Source organism: Lipophrys pholis, assembly GCF_963383615.2.
Source record: "Lipophrys pholis genome assembly, chromosome: 19".
Taxonomy (NCBI): Eukaryota; Metazoa; Chordata; class Actinopteri; order Blenniiformes; family Blenniidae; genus Lipophrys; species Lipophrys pholis.
In genome coordinates this window covers 6320857-6337544 of record NC_137647.1, presented here as the reverse complement: position 1 = coordinate 6337544, position 16688 = coordinate 6320857, and the positions used below count along the sequence as shown (strand labels likewise).

General features: G+C 46.0%; 1 protein-coding gene across 2 annotated transcripts in view; it reads left to right on the top strand.

Annotated features, from left to right (window-relative positions):
* smurf2 (SMAD specific E3 ubiquitin protein ligase 2) overlaps positions 1 to 16688 on the top strand; it is a 56461-nt gene continuing 39773 nt past the window's right edge. Inside the window, exon 1 of one of the 2 annotated variants that reach the window (XM_080488168.1) lies at positions 1 to 549. In XM_080488168.1, coding sequence (XP_080344294.1) covers positions 498 to 549 — 52 coding nt within the window. In that variant the 5' untranslated portion in view covers positions 1 to 497. The remainder of the gene's footprint in view (positions 550 to 16688) is intronic. The other variant, XM_080488167.1, reaches the window with a different exon arrangement.

Below are 16688 nucleotides of genomic sequence, written 5' to 3'. Positions count from 1 at the left end.
GTCGTCACCGGCGCTCTGCTCTCCCGCCCGGCTGCAGCGTCCTGTCCTCAGTGTCCTGTGGCGGCTCGGCCCCGGAGGACGCACTTCAGCTCCAGACGCGCTCAGAGGAGGACCGGCGGCGGCGGCGGCGGCGGCTTCCCCTCCAAACATGTGAAGACCTAAACCCCGCGTCTCCTCACCACCACCACCACCTCTCCCTCCGGAGCAGACTCCTTTACACTCGATGCAATCCGCAGATCTCTCCATTTTTGTTGCCTCTTTTCGTGTAATTTCTCGCGTCCGTGCGCGCTCGCTCGCTCATGGCAGATCAGTCCACATCCGGGCCACAATGCTTTGACTCCATTATTGTCTAAAAACTGGCGGAGAGGTTTTGATAAACCTTGTCATTATTATTTTTTTTTTTTACATTTTTTTACCCCCTTGCTTCTAAACGACACGTTTTTGTTTATTTTTTTTCTTCTCCTCCGTGCGGTGACCCGGCCCGGGATCCAGGGGAGATGTCCAACCAAGGAGTGCGGCGGAACGGCCCCGTGAAGCTGAGATTAACAGGTAGCCTTTAAATCCCCCTCGTTTATTCCCACACAGCGGCGGCGGCGGCGGCGGGAGCCGTCTACATGCTGGAATGAGTCAGTTCCCAGGGGCCGTGGAGTTTTGGCTCCATGTCGCCTCCACGCCGCGGCTCGGCGCCGCAGAGCACTTTTAAATGTCTCGTACTCGCATGTGGTTGCGTGTTGTGCTGAAACCGGCTCGGCAGGGGGAAAGGGGTGAAATTTAAATGTGGTTCTGGGAATTAGTCGGAGCCCTGGTGGTGATGGTCGCCAGTGCATCAACACGGGAGCAGCTCCACACTACTACACACTAAATCGCGCATTTGTGTGGTGAATTGACATTTAAAATATGAATAAAAAGTAAAAATAAACGAGATTAAATATGAGAAAGAGAAGGCAGCCGCTTTGCTGCATGTGTGTGGTGCTGACAGACAGGCTGAAAGTTGGCTAGCCGCTGTTAGCATAGCCTGCTATCATCAGAGAAGACAGGCTGATCCACAGGTCAACGATCTGCAATCTCAAGTGTCCCAGAGCTGCGCACTGACAGACACATGCCTCCCTTTCCCCTCAACCCCTCTTATTTTTGTCCAAAACGGGTCAACATCCTGTCTTGATTCATAAATGCAATGTGCTGGTAAAAAAACATGCATGTTGTGGTGGGAGTGACTGGATGTGTGAAGCAAGCAGTGATGATGTGCTGCTCCTGGGTTGTGTTTTCACTGCACAGACAGATAAAGGTTGACCAGAGAGCATCAGGCTGTTTTGACTGGAAGGAGGAGGAGGTGGGTCAGACAGCTGCCCTCCTTTTTCTTCTCTGATGTATGTCCAGGATGTGACCTGAATCCCGGTCGCCTGGAGAAAACAATCAGGATGGAGTAAAAAAAGGGGGGAAGAGACGGGCAACGACAGGCTGATCTTGGTTGTATCGCTGCATGTCTCCATCAGGAATGAGTAACTTTACGCCGATTAGTGAAGCGGGAGTTTGCAGGTTCGAATCCCACCGTGGACAGGTCACTCCTGTGGCTTCATGAGGAAGAACCCTTGACCCCCATCAGCCCCTGGAGCGCCTCAGCGTGGCTGCATCCCAGATATGGGGGAACTGAGGTTATGATAATAGAAATAAGCAAATTGAGAGTATTCTTTTTTTTTTTCCAACTTGAAATCCCCATGAATCCCACATCAGGCTAGTCGTTTTTTGATCCCGTGCCTCTTCGCCCTCTTTCCTTTCTATTTCAACAACATTTCTATTGACATTTTTTTCATAGCTTCATTTTCCAGACGACTCTTTGGTGCTTGTAAATTAGTTGGTCGCTGCAGTTGGAAATGGGCCGCGGTGGTCTCCTGCAGGAATGTCAAGAATGTGAGTTTGCTGTGAAAAATGGCGAGAGCGGGACCTCGCAGACGACCTCTCCTCTTGATGCTGAGTGATACTGCGTGCCCCCCGCAAGATTCCCCATTAAAGAACAATGGAAAACCAGCCCTGCATAAAATCACCCTTCTGCTCATGGGTCTGTTTATCTTTGCTTCTGCTTTTGGGGTATTTCCACCTCAAATCAGACAGATTTGAGGAAAATTCAAACCGACTGACCATGTTTTTCTGCATACTCTATGTGAGTGATGTCAGATTTGTTGGCACAAATCATCTCGTGGGAAAAGCTTGACAATAGAATGTCGAATATTGTGTGTTTTCTTTCTGTTCTCTGATGCTGTTTCATTGTGAAATCAATTTAAGCAAGATTATCATTCTTAAAATCACAATCACTGTGCAAATGACTGGAATAACTACTTTCCAAGGAAATCATCAATTAGTACAGAGTCGCATCAACATGAATAGTTCAGAGAAATGAAGTAGTACTTCATATTTGCTGCTACGCCTCATTTCTAAACCCAACATCCCCCCCGATCTCAGAAGCTAAAGGCAGTACAAGCTTAAAACTCAACAAGTAAGGAGATTTATGTTGTCGACGTTGAAGCTTTTTCAAAAAGTTGAGTTTTCAGTGACTCCAAGTGCCGCCGTCGTGTAAACGTACCCCCAAAACACAACAAAAGCTTTTCATTTTTTTCTTTAAAATGTTGTGTAAACAGGGCCTGGGAAGCACCTGGAAAAACCCCATATCCATTCTGCATTTATAACTCGCAAACTCTACCGTGCATCCCACAAATGCATGTTTATTAGAAAAGTGGCATCAAAGAACAAATAAACTTTCCAAAGGTTAAAAGTTACTGCTAAGAAAAATTAATGTCACCAAAGCTACCAGTTCGTACCTTGTCAGAACGACTAAATCGATTCTCGAAGACACAATTTTGTGAAGATTATGGATCCGTGTACCTTTCGGCCATTAAATTTTCCCTTCGATAACGGGAAACCATCCGATTTTCGTTTTCCGATTTGATATCGGTAGACAAAAAAAACCCGTAGACGGCTCGTTTCACGTTTGGAAATTGACCATCTATTTCCATGTGACAAACATGTTGAGTGTTATCCTGCAGCTCCATGTTGCAAACCGGAGCTCAGAGCAGGAGAAGGAGCTCTATAGGAGGGCGGCCCGACTCCTCAGTTTCACAGGAGCGGCTTCGCTCCACACTGTCATTATGTGTTGCTTTGTTTAGCCCTGCCTTGCACAGCTGTGTGTTCTGGGGCTGGTGAGTCGAAACGTGTCGTCGTGCTGCTGGAGCTGCTTGTTGCCGATCCGAGACGTACGCCGGTTCTGACACGTAGCTGTTGATTAATTTCTTCCCGGGAAGGTCGTGACTGACAAGTTTCTACATCGAAACCGACCCATAGATGTTTGTTGTGTAGTCGTCTGCACCCCTCCCCCACCCCCAACCCCACGCCTCCCACACCACCTCGTCCATTCAAACCAGATGTTGCAGATGTTTGCCAGCTATTAAACTGGAAAAATATTGCAAGCAAGCTGCTAAAACCAACACTCGGGGGTGAGAATTGCCCCTCGACTGCGCAAGACGGGTTTCCATTATTGCTCCACAGCTGATCTCCCCTGAAATTATGTCACACACAAACATTGGGCTAATGTCATAACAGGCCCGATCCGCCGAGTCAGAAGTGACATCACCGAGGCACGGCTCATTGCTTCGTGTCTGGTCATTCTTAAATTCCGTCACGTGCGTGCTTTGCATAATTTGCGCCGCTATTCCATGCGAGCCATAAATTTGCCGACACGCGGCTGAATGCAAATTCGCGGCGCCTCAACTAATGGGATTGAGAGCAGGGAAACACCAGTCTGCCACAGACGCGAAGTCCCAAGCCGTCTGTCAACGGGGTCCTGTGAGCAACTTGCCCGTGAGCTGGAATAACCATAAATCCTCGACGGTTACCGCCGTTGTGTCTCGGCCTGGAGTTCGCATGTGACTTGTTCGGCATATGGTTTGCTCATCTGCATTCTTTGGCGCGCCGCGGACCGGCGAAGAGAGCTATCTCAGTGGGATTCCCTGCAATTCTCCATTCGCATTCCCACCTCTTCCTCTCTGAGTCACTCCTGTTCTTTCCGACTGTAAGCCTCTTCCCTCTCGGGGCCCAGTCCAAAGCGTATTTCACTCCCACCCATACCGACTGCGCTTCCTCCGCCATCCCTCGTTCTCTTTACGCACACCTAATCGACCAGGGTGTGTTTGTGCTATTTTTGATGAAATGTTTGCAGAGTTTCCTCGCCCCGACAGCTGCTGCTCGAGGGGGGGGGGGTGACTAAATATGATAAAGATGCTACAAAAGCTCGTGGGGGCTTCACACTGCCCCACTGTGTGGCCCCCCAGTGAAAGGCTCAGGTCTGCGAGCCTTCGCCTTTCAGAGCGCCTTCCATCTGCAGATGGGGGTCTTTGCATGTTGCCTAATTGAAGGAGAAACCCCCACAGCTTGCCGCACATGGGGCCGCAGAGGACCCGATGATCAAGAAAGTTTTCATGTGGTCTGAGCCGGGGCTCTCATGCCTTTCATGTGCTCTCGGTCTGAGCCGCTCCTCCAGAGCGCGCGGTATGGAAGTGATTTGGGTTCATCTGGGTGTTCAGACAGGATACACTGTAAATACACAGTGATTAGCTGCATGTGGTGAACTACTGGCCCGTCGTCGGCACGACTTTTGAGCAAACATTTCCACATTTCGCTTCTGACAAGTTGCAAAAGAAACTGGCACATGACGAGGCAGGAGAACGGACAAAAACAAGGGTGGGCGGTTGTAACGAGCAATTATGGCACATCGTTTGTAAACATTTTCCTTCCCCCTGCTGAGAGCCTCCCATAATTTTAAATTGTTCCATCAATTAATTGACTGGCTGGAGTTGGCTTTCCTGTTGGTTCAGCTGCTCCTTCAACGAGGACAAAGCCTTCTGCGGCCGCTCTATCCTCAACCGCCGCCAGCAACGGCCCCGGAGGAGACCAGATGTATCAGAGGGAGAGGGAAACAGAATGAAAGAGGGAGCGAGCGGGCAGCTTTGTAGAGAGGAAGTGCTCCCCAGACCCCAACACTTGTCCAAACGTCACCCCTGACAGGTGGGGAGCAGAGCGGTCCCAGAGCCCCCTTTTTTGAGGTTCCCTTGCAATAGCAATGTGAACAACTGCAGCTGTATTACTCAGCGGGGCGTCTTGTGTGCGTTCGGGGTGGCTCCCAGCCTCATCCTGTCACTGGAGGATAACCGTGTGCCACGGCTTTGATTAGTGGGCCGCCCTTCCTGCTGAGTGGAGCATCAACGCTTCATAATGGAGGCTTTGTCATTTTGATAGGGCGGTGTTTTCTAATAGACGTGCACTTTGCCTCATTTGTAGTCTGAACGAGAAGAGTTTTGTAGTTGATACTCGAGCGGAGGCCACTTAAACCCATTTATAGTCACTTATATTCTAAAATACAATGTATTTTCTAGGATGAGACAACCTCCACAACCACCGACATGCCGAGAGCATCAGTGCTGGATCAAGGATTTCGGCAGCTGTTTTGAGTTTTTCGGGACAGATATCGCATTTTAAGTTGCATCTCGTTCTCCGGAAAGCGACGATGGATCTTTTTCCAACATTGCTTGACATCTGAGACCTGAAACAACTAATCAATAATGAAAATAATCATTAGCAGCAGTGCTAATCAGTGGAAAATAAGTGGAAGTGATGCTTCTCTTAGCTGCGTTGTCTTCAAAGAGATGGTGTAATGGGGAACTCGAACTACTTTCCATGGGAAACATGACTAGACCATCACAAGGACAGCTAAAAGGCACTTGAATGTTTACGTTATACCGTACATGGGTCTAATTAGGGTTATTGCAACATCACATTATCCGTAAAATAAAATCTACCTGTCTCACGACAGATGGGAATATATCACACCTTTGTTGCGTAAACAAACACCACAAAAATTTCCCACTTTCACTTGACTATGTTGTGTAAACAAGGCCTTGGTTGAGTTGAAGACTAGTCGAAAGCTCACTACTCTTCACCTGAAAGAGTGTGTGGAAAACTCAAATCCCATTGTTTAGCAGTTTCTGACATAGTCTGGTTAGCAATTACAATAAAAAGCTGTGATCAACTCTGCCAAAATGAGTGTGAATTTTCCAACAGTAGAGAAATACAGTTTTCTCCCATCTCTTTCTGATTTTGGAATTTAATTGGGTATCAATATACTGTGACTTTGTGGTCAGGTTTGCCACATTTGGGTAATTTGCTGATCGTGTTGCTCACGATCCGCTCTGTTCATCTCTTTTAATGCGATTGAAATGCTCAGTGAAATCCTAACCTAATTTATATTCTGGTTAAACTTGTGTAATGTTGTATATTAAAGTTGATCGAATTTTATGATTCCTGCATTGCTGAAACCTCAGCACCCTTTCAGGAATTTGACATTTTATTTGTAAAAACCTCAATGTGGCTTTACCGCTTCAGCCCCAAACTTAACCTCTGATCTACTGAATAAGCTCTTACAGTATATCATTGTGTGTCTTTCCCCCCTCAGGGCAGAGAGATGATGATCCCTTCCTCTCATACCTGAAAGCAGTCACAATCTCTTGCTTCAGCATTGAATGCAGCCATTTTGCTGTGAGCCTCCGTTAATTACAGCTCATAAAGAATTCAAATTAGCGTGGTGCATTCAGGGTCCGGGATGAGCCAGATCCGTATCGTTGGACCGGGCTACTTTGGGAGCTCACACTTTTCTGTGTGCCTTCAGCAGCGCTGGCGGCGGGAGGGATCCCGCAGAGCGAGAACATCCCTTTGGCTTTGGGGTAGCGCTAATCCTCCTGGGTGGTTTGGGAAAGACCCTCTTCAAAGACCTGCTCTGTTAACCTGGCCGTGGTGGTTAATGGGTCAGAATTGGATTAGTGGCGAGTGTGAGGGAAGGAAGCTCCGCAGACGAGAACTAAACAGAATTTTTTTTTTTGCCTCTGGCACTTTTCCTATCGCGCCCGCCTGGCTGTTCTACATGCTGTACCTCCCACCAGCCAAGTCCCCCCCCTCCCCATTTCTTGCCTGTTTCCCAAAGAAGTACACTCTTTGAAGTTAGGAACTTTTCTTGGGGGTATTTTTTTCCTATCAAACACACTAGCATGCATATCCAATGTCGGGCTCGAACTCTGTTTGACTTCAGTTGCCCTTTAGTTGCCTGTTGTGAAGTAGGAGTATACTCAGTGTTAGACATGTACACACTTACTTTACAAGTCTTATGACAGTACTTTGTCTGATGAGTATAACAAAATGATGTTAAAATGATACAATAAAGGTTAAGAATAAGTTGGAAATTTAAACGAGAAGAGTGTAAATATGGTGAATAATCTTTAAATCCAAACATTAATGTTGAGTGAAGTTGAAATATTGCGATAATTCAATGATTATATTCGAGAATGAAGTTGAAACGTTGAGTACAAGGTTGAAATGTCATGAATAAAGTTTCGATGTCAACATGTGAGAATGAAGTAGAAATCTAAACAATGATTTTGAATACAGAGAATAGATTTCTCTTAAAATGTGATGGAATCAAATGTTGAGGCTGATGTTTAGAATAAGCGAATCATTAAGGCCAAATGTCACGACTAGTTGGAATTTGAAGTCTTGAGTCAATTTGTTTCAACCATTTTAACGTTGATCTCAAACTGAAAACCAAACTACTCTTCACATGTTCATTAGCTGTCTCGCAGCATCGCTTACATTTGTCTTGGCCTGAGGAAAAGGGGTCTTACATTGGTTTGCCGGCAGCAGCAGCAGCAAACTCTTTCGTTATTGTACTGGCCTGCACCTCTGAGAGACACTGGGGTCTGGTCTGGAGGCCGTGGATCAGTCGGCGAGGGAAAACGCCTCTCCCATCACATTCCACGTCTGATCCGTGATTGAAGCGGCGGCATTAGGCTCCTTTCCTCCCCCGTCTCATTTGTTTGCCGGGATGTCTGTGATTATTATTATCATCTCTCAGGCAGCGCAACCAGGTGAGATCACTCAGCGAGTTTGCACCAGGTCTCATTAGCCCTGATAAACAGCCACACATGCTGCGCGGGTCATTTCACTTTCCCCAGAAACGGCGCTGGAGGCCGGGTGGCCGTCGTGTTCGTGCCCAGCTGTCTGACGAAGCGGGGCAGGGCGGAGGGGCGGAGGGGGGGGGGGGGGGGGGGGGGTGTAACCTGAGATTAATTCGCCGACGTGCCAGTTCTGCCTCAAACCGGTGTGGACATGGGTTGATGCGATTAACTTCTGTAACTCTGACTAACCTCAAGCAGATGGAGGGGGGGGGGGTGAAGGGAAAGGTGGGTGGTGTTGGTGCAAAAGACGCCAACAGCTGACTGGAGACGTCTGTCCGTGCCTCCGCCTGACGTTAGAGCCCCTTCAGTCCTCCGAGGAGACGGGATCAGAAGAGAGATGTTTATATTCACACCGGCTCACATTTCAAATGGCATCTCCACTCGAGTTGAACAAATACACCACAGGATTCCTGCATAGTAGGAAAGAAAACAACCTCTGCATATGCAGACAGAAGCAAATCTGATATTCCAGCTGATTTTTTTTTCTTTTCTTTTCTGACACCTCTGCCTTGGAAAAATCCTTAATAATCACAGAGGCTCCTAGTTATACTCGGTATCTGTTACCTGCCCTCAGTGAGTCTTGAGATTGGCTCTGAACTCGAAGTGTAACAGTCTTCCTGATAAGAGCTGTGGTTTTGTTTAGCAGGAAATCATCTATGAGACTAATGTAGGAGTGTCTGATGATTCAGCGAACGGGCAGACGCCACAGACGCTGTTCTCATTCATGTTCAGATATGTCGTCTCACCTCATGAACTTCATCATCAGAGTTATTGTACACATTTACAGTCTGCTGCTGGAAACGGAGTCCTCCAGAAGTGATGACTTTCTGTAATCTAACCCAGATGTTATTTTTCTATTGCTGTCCTAAGACTGAATGAAATTCTTGTGTGGGCAGGCTTTTTATGCCTCAGTGCCAGTAACAGCCATACTTGGAGGCATTGTGTGTTTTTTGTGTTGGCTGTTTCATTTTGGTTTGTCTCAGGAACATCCGGGCTAATGTCTTTGAAATTTGACACAAGCATCCAATGTGACTCATGGATGAACTGACTCAATTCTGGTGGCCAAAGGTGGAGAGCTTGTCTGCGTCGTCGTAGATATCGTAGAGAAAGAATACTTGTAGGGATGGGATCCAAACATGATAACCATGTTTTACCACAGCTGCCAATAATCCTGAACCGATTAGACTTTAGTCTTCCACTTCAAATTGTGAGGTAATTTTGTCAGGAACATTATGAGGAAATGTATTTAGTTTTGGCACGAACGTCCATTGTGACTCCGGTATAAAAGGTCTTTTTGATGTTAGGTTTCTCATTCGTTTTGCCATTCCTGCTGCTACCTTCATAATCTGGATATGAGTGTGTGCTGGCGCTTGTCCAGTTGAACAAATTGCATTGCTTTTGGTCAGTGTGGTAGCATTTGTTTAACTGCATACAAAAAAGTGTTGAGATACTTGTACATGGAGGCCAGAAGATATTTTTTCCTTGTTTTCCCAAGAAATGGTTGTTTGAGTTCTAAGTTACCCTCAAACCTTTTACCTACGTCCATTGTGACTCGGAGGGGAACTCAGCAGATTTTAACTCGTTTTTGACACAAAGACTTGCATTGACTAATTCTAATCCAATAATTAAAGGTCACTGTTTCTATTGCCGAGTTTGCAAACATCAATAGTGGTTTGTGGAGGAGTCCGAAGCAGTAGTTTCCTTCACTTAATCAATTGAAGGTTATAAGTTGCCGCAGGTTAGATTGTTTATTTTACTGCTTTGTTGAAAATCTTTGGCTTCATTTAAGAGCTCAGGCTTCGAGGGATGACTTAATCAGCAGCTAAATTTGGCTCCAATACGATGATGCACATCCTGTCTATACTTGTCAGCCACTTAGCAAAATCTTTTTATGGCATGCACCTGCGCGAGGCGTTATTCAGTCGTTGTTTTTGATCGGGAGACCACCATCGCGTTGCTGTGAATCATCAACGCCAGTAATGCTCACGATTACTATTAACTAATACCTCATGTCACAACCAATGGATGGATGTTTGCAGATTTCAGTCAGGCACGTTCATCTATAATTACAACACGATTATTGTCCCGGTTCTTAAAAAGTGGCTGATGTTCCTCTCAGTCCAACACATTCATTGGCAAGGGAAACTGTGGAAAAGAGGAAAATATGGCTGGGTGGTAATGATGTAACACTGCTCCCAGATGAAGTTGTGAAATCATTCTTAGAAACTAAAGTTCCCCAGGAAATTTGGAGGGGGGGGGGGGGGGGCGTGCAGTGTTTCTGGCAGGCAATTCAGGAGTGTGGTGGTCCTCAACTTCTGCTAAACAGGTTGGTACTATCCCACCCCCTTCCTTCCACTGTAGTTCGATCCAGACCTCTCCATTACATCAGAACGGGCATCGGGGCCAAGGAGCTCGCAGAGCCACTCAAAACAGCTCGGGACCCGGCCAACGGCGGTGCAAGCTTGCAGAAGCACGGAGACGTGCCTGCACTCTGCTCACTGTTTTGACTTCACACTTAGCGGTGATGATACTGTGGAAGACTTTACTCGCCTGGATGACTCTCCGTTCGGCACGTTGTATCACAGAGTGGAAAGAGAGAGTGATGTACTATGCAGGGCTAACAGGAATGCCACTAGAAATTTGCCAGTGTGGCGTGGTTTCCCACTATTTGGAGCTGAAAATAGGAGGGGTGGATTCTTCTATTATGCAATTACAGCAGACTGTATCACAGAGGGAAAAGGTGACGTGAGACGGATGAAATGTTCTCACACTAAGAATGTTGCCAGCCTCTTTCCTCTCACGTGTGGATGTGTGTGGTGATTTTTCCCCATGTCATCGAGCAGGTTTTTGCACAGGAAGATGAGCGCTTTGCTCTTCTCAGTCAGTGCATTTGTTACAGTTGCGTCTCTTTGTGTGCACATTATATCTTTGTTTGAAACTGGTTTGGTTTGAAAGCAGTCTAATGCATTGTTTTCCTTCTGGTTTGCACCGAGTGTGACAGCCCAGTTGGTGACACGCTGAAGACTTTGGTCTACATAACAGCCCCATGACATCCCTCAAATGTTTTGTCTTGTCAGACCTGAAGCTGAAACATTTTAGGTTGTATTTTGTTTCTTACATTATGCAGATTACATTTTTAAGTGCAGAGTTTTGAGGTTAGGTTGTAGTCACTCAAAATCTATCGTCACAAGTTATTAAAACGCTTATTAAATAATGCTTCTTGTGATGTAATCTCATCATTCCTAATCCTACAGTGTTTACCTAAATGCTACTTAAGTATAATTTTCTGATAATTCCATCTAAAGTGGATTTCAGAGGGAAGACGCGTTTCATATGAAAATTGGTCACAATTAATATTCTTTAGTTTTATCTAAAATGTTTTCTTGAAATTTAAATCATGTTTTTTTCCAGACAGCCACATGGCGTCGGAGTAAGGGTTACTATTCGGTGTTTTCATGTAGTGGTTGAAGCCGTGACATCTTGTATGTGCATAACAGCATCAAACATGGTTAAAAACAAGTCCTACAATAAACCTACCACAAAATTGATTAAAAGCTTGTTTTTATAGAAAGAAACCACTTTCTATGTGTCATTGAGGTTGAACTGCCTATTGAGCAGCAGCAAGTTTGATTGACATTTAGAGTCCACAATTTGGAGAGGCGTTCAAGGCCGGTTAAGAGAGTTGGTCATTTGTGATTGAAGCAGTTTTGGAGAGGTGTTCATGGACAGTCCTGAGCGTCACTCGTCTGTTCATATTTATTTTGTGTCGCTCAGAGGCTCAGTTTGCAAGGATTGTTGTGAAGCTTGTTAAGTGGACATAAATCGGGTCACTGCCACGGGTAAAGGATTTATTCAACTTTCGGAGCTAAATTCAAAAACAAACTAGAAAATAGGTTTGTTAAAACCCATGCATTAATTGTCAATACTAGGATTCTTTCTGTTCCAGCTCAGCTTAGACACCACTAGCGTTGCTGTCGGTCTTCTCCTCGTTCATTTGAAGCGTTTCATATCTTGCTTGTTAGAATCTCCATTAGTTACAGTTGCCAACATCATGGCACCGAGAATAAATCCAAGACAGGTCGATTTGCTCCACCATTATTTATCTTGGCCGGGTTCCCACACCTTAACAATGTCTAATAATCACTTAGATTTAGTGTTGTGTGGTTTTCCAACCGCGGCGTGTCATCTGTGCTTTTAACACCACCTGGCAGAACAGGTCTCTGCTTCCTCGCAACGTCTCAATGTGTTTCAGCAGATCTCTCATCACGTCCACAGCAGGTGCCGAGTGCGATGTATAACAATTTATGGCTTCTCGTCGTCACAACTCCTTTCGTCCTTTCTGTAAAGAAGTGATTGGGGATATGTTGTGTCTTCTGTCTTTTCTTTTACTCTGATTCCAGCGTTTTCTTATTCTTTTTTTTTTTTTTTTTTTTTCACACTTCTGGTCACAGTGATTTGGTGCAACAGATGTCTGCAGAGATCCTGCAACAGGAGTCCGCGGCCTGCACGTTTTCTACATTTGCTCTGTGGTATTTACTGGACGTCACAGGGATTATGAGTTTCTTTAGTACTTTTCGCTGCTGGTTTCCCCCTCAGCCCCGCGATTGTTGACAAGATTGCACTTTTCCCCTTCCTCACATGAGGCACATGTGAGAAGGAGATGAAGCATGCCTCTGTGATTTTTGCAACTTGGAAAGAAGCACTTGAGGTCCAGTTTTTTTTTTTTTTTTGATTTCTTTTTTCTAGTGTTCCTTTTCTGTTTTCCTCTCAGTATGAAATGATGCACTGGCAGATTTTGTTACTTTTTCCTTTCTAATTTTGAAAATCTTGGAAATTGCAGGTCCTTTTAGAGGTATTAGAAGATTTTCCTGGCAGCCAATGAGTTCCATGATCACTCTGCTACCAGTGACTCTAATATTTGCTCCGTGTGACCAGGGGTCTTATCAGATTTGCATATTACATAAGTGGATTTACTAAGACGGAAAAACCTGGCAAGGCTGAGATATTTCCCAGTGCCTTTGAGCCAATTTGTCCTCAAACCACATTTCCACAGATAGCCCGCACCCTGTGAAGAGGGAGATTCGGTTTCTGAAACTTGACCCCACTTTCTCTCTCTGTTCTGCCCAAATGCAGTTTAAGGGCTGAAGTTAAGTGGTATAGCCAGGTCTTTTAAAAGTAACCCACTTTCACTACTCCCCGAATGCCCTCGATTAGTTGTTGTGGCAAACATAGTTGTCTAACCCCCTGAAAAAGAGTAAAATTCCTTGTTTGCTGCATTTCGTCTTGTTGACGTTAAACTTGCATCAGACCAAGCTAGTATATATAGCAAATCGTTTAATTTTGAATATTTAGAATAAATTAGGGCTGGGCAGTGGTGTGGTGGTTAGCATTGTGCCTTAAACTTAACACTGTCGCCTACGACTGGTTCCATTGAACTTTGATAATTCAGAAAGGCGGATGGATCAAATCAATTGTTCTAATTGTTGCTCTCTAACAAAGCAGAATTACACTGGCTTTGAAATTAACTATTGCCATCTTGCAGAAAACTTACTTTAATGGTGATGTGATGGACCGAAAATCCTGTGGTGATCACTGACAGAGAAGAAATGTGACATTCTCTGCAATTTAGGGAAAATTAAATGTGCACAGCTATCAAAATCAACCATAATCGTTGTAAAATGTCTGCTAAACAACCAATTTGCTTGCATCTGTATGCATCATTGGTCTGTTCTCCATGACTTCTTCAGTTGCAGTGGAAACCCAAACAAGGACGCACAGAAGGGAGTTGATTCTTATCTGACGCCATCCATACTTTCTGGCTGTTGGTGAGTCTCTGTGTCGGTTCAGCTCAGAGTGGACTCAAGCTTATTGAATATCAGCTTTCCTTTGCTGCAGCTACAGTGATGTTGGTCTACAGAGGCCATGTTCAAGACTAAACACAACCCAACAAGCTGTCAGTATTGACAGATTAGGAGACAGCTTGGTGATTAGCGAGAGACTGCGAACAGGTTGCTGAGCTCAAACATCGGCGCTCATCAGTGGCAGCCCTCCGTCTCGGTTTTTCTCCCTCGCTGCTGCTTTTAAAGTCCCGCAGAGGTTAGGGAGGAGTGTTGAGGGGAAGAGGAAGCCCTTTGTTTATAGAAGAACAATGCCGCTCATGAGAGTCCGCGGTCCTGAGCCTGGAGTCAAAACAGCGGAGACAGACAAACAGGCAGACAAGCAAAGGAAAGGTTGTGTGTGTGTGTGTGTGTGTGTGTGTGTGTGGGGGGGGGGGGGGGGGGGGGCAGTGGAGTACTATTCCCTGAAGATGTCGCCGACTGTCTGGCAGCATAAAGTTGACGCACTAGACTGGATGAACCAGGTGGACAGGAAGGGAGGGTCACAAAGCAGTCAACCTGGAGGGTGGGTTGATGAGGGTTTATTTAGGTTTGCACAGTTTGTGCACCCCCCCCCCCCCCCCCCCCCCCCCCCCCGTCTTCCTCCTATTAGGCTTTTTCCAGACAGTTTTGATTTGGGACAGGGATGGGAATAGTGGGCTATTGCCAGTCTCTGTCCGCCCACCCCACCCCCCACCCCCACTTCCTCCACCTCACGGGCTCCACTGTAATGGTTAACCGCAGAGCAACCGCTCGGAGGCGGTGTGAACCCTCTTTTTTTCCCCACACGGTGCTCTGTCCTGATCCCAGGCTGGGTTTCGTTGCTCCGTGTGAACGAGTCAGTTAAATATTTGCTTCACAACACATGAAAATAGCTCCCCTGCTCCATCTTTTCCTGCCCGGTGGTTGCTGCCATGATGACGGCCCTTAACCCCCCCCCCCCCGAAACATCACGTGACCACCCCCTCGCCAGGTGTTTGGCTTGCGTCTGGTGGACTTCATTGATTCGCCTCCACAGTAGGGCTCTTTGTGCTCCGCCTGTGAGAAACTGTGCCCGTCCTCTCCCCACAGGTGGGACTTTAACGTCACCCCCCAAGGTTTCGCCTGTGCCGAGGCTGCTCGTCGCCACTCTGAGGAATCGGCTTATTTTAAAATTATTATTAAGAGATGAGCCGGCGAAGGAAGGCGCGAACGCAAGCTTGGTAATCACTTGTGTGCAGGGTTTGTTTGGCTTTCCCAGTTGTCCCTCAGGCAAGCAGCACTGTTTGGGCTGCAATGTGAAAAACCATTATGTCGCTAATAAGTCGCAGTTGCCGAGAGGCAAACACACGGCACCCCTGTTCCTCGTGTCAGCTGCCAGGTTTTCTTTCCATGCAGTCACTGACAAATTTGTTTATTTTTCTGCCAGTCGTAATGTGTCAGGCTGCAGGTGATGCAGCTTTTTAACAGCATTTTCGACGGGTCTGTGTGGGCGAGCCTGTCTGCCTGCAGCCACATCCTGTAAGTCAGCCTCTTTAAATGCAGGGGATAATACATGCAATCTCTTTTTCCTCTCTGAAGTGCTTTATATGGTACTATCATCATCGAACTGAGCTGAAATCTGATCGTCGTAACACTGCTGCTGAAGAACGTCAGAACTGGGTGTCGTCCTTTTAAACATTACACTGATGGAGAAATCTGCCAGATAAACTGTTTAAATAGCACCTTTGATGCAGGTTAGTCCAGTTGGTTGATATGCTGAAATAAAACTGATAAAACACGTCTGTTGAAAAACCAGATCACAGAAATGAGTGGCCCAAGAGGAAGAATCCCTTCGGTCTTTACAGTAACTGTCTGCAGTTTCTCTTCAATGTCTCGGCGGTGCTCATCCTGTCTGTGTCTGCAGTGGTGTCCCCCCCCCCCGGTCCCCCCCTCCGCTCGGCCTCATCAGTCAGCGCTGCAGTCCCTGGCGGTGGGAGACGCTGCCACCGGAATAAGAAACACAGGCAGCACAGAGAAACCCTTCTCTCAGCTCTGCCTCCATACTGGCCGTCGCTATGACGACAGAAGATTTTTTTTTTTTTTTAACAAGCCGGGATGCACGGCTTTTTTTTTCTTTCCTTTTTGTGATGCTTTTCCGGAGCGGGCGTCTGTGTGTGTTTATTTGACCGAAGACGAGAGAAACCAGTCGTAGTCACACAGTCGACAATACAGACTTCATTGTGTGATGTACTAATGAACTGCTTCACTTTTTTTTCCAAACTCTAAACACAGATTGTGGCGCTAAAATGAAATGAGACCGGGTGAACATGCGATATTTGATAACAATACAGATTTTTTTTAATGGGTAAATACTCAAATCTTCAGCTTTGATTTTTCAATCATCCTTTTTCAGATTTGAAATTAATTCAGAAGCAGAAATGTGGTTGTTTAATTGACCCCAAAAAAAAAAAAAAAAGAGATTTATGACTGTGCCCTGTAGGTGCAAGCTCGCCCACTTCCTCTGCTCAGCTATGGCTTCTATCACCAGCAACTCCATTTGGACATAATGACATAGATTTGGGTTGATTTCTGCGGTTCATGCATTAATAAGCAATCATGAACTTAAATTGTCATGAAAATATTTTTGTGCAACGGAATTTTTATTTCTCATTAAGCTTCTTTTGTTGTTCCCCTCTCTCTCTTGCCCCTGCTCTATATTCAAAACCCGCTCACTTCTCCTCCTCCTCCTCCTCCTGCTCCTTCGTTTGATTTCTTCGGCGAACTTCACAGCTAAAGTTAGCAC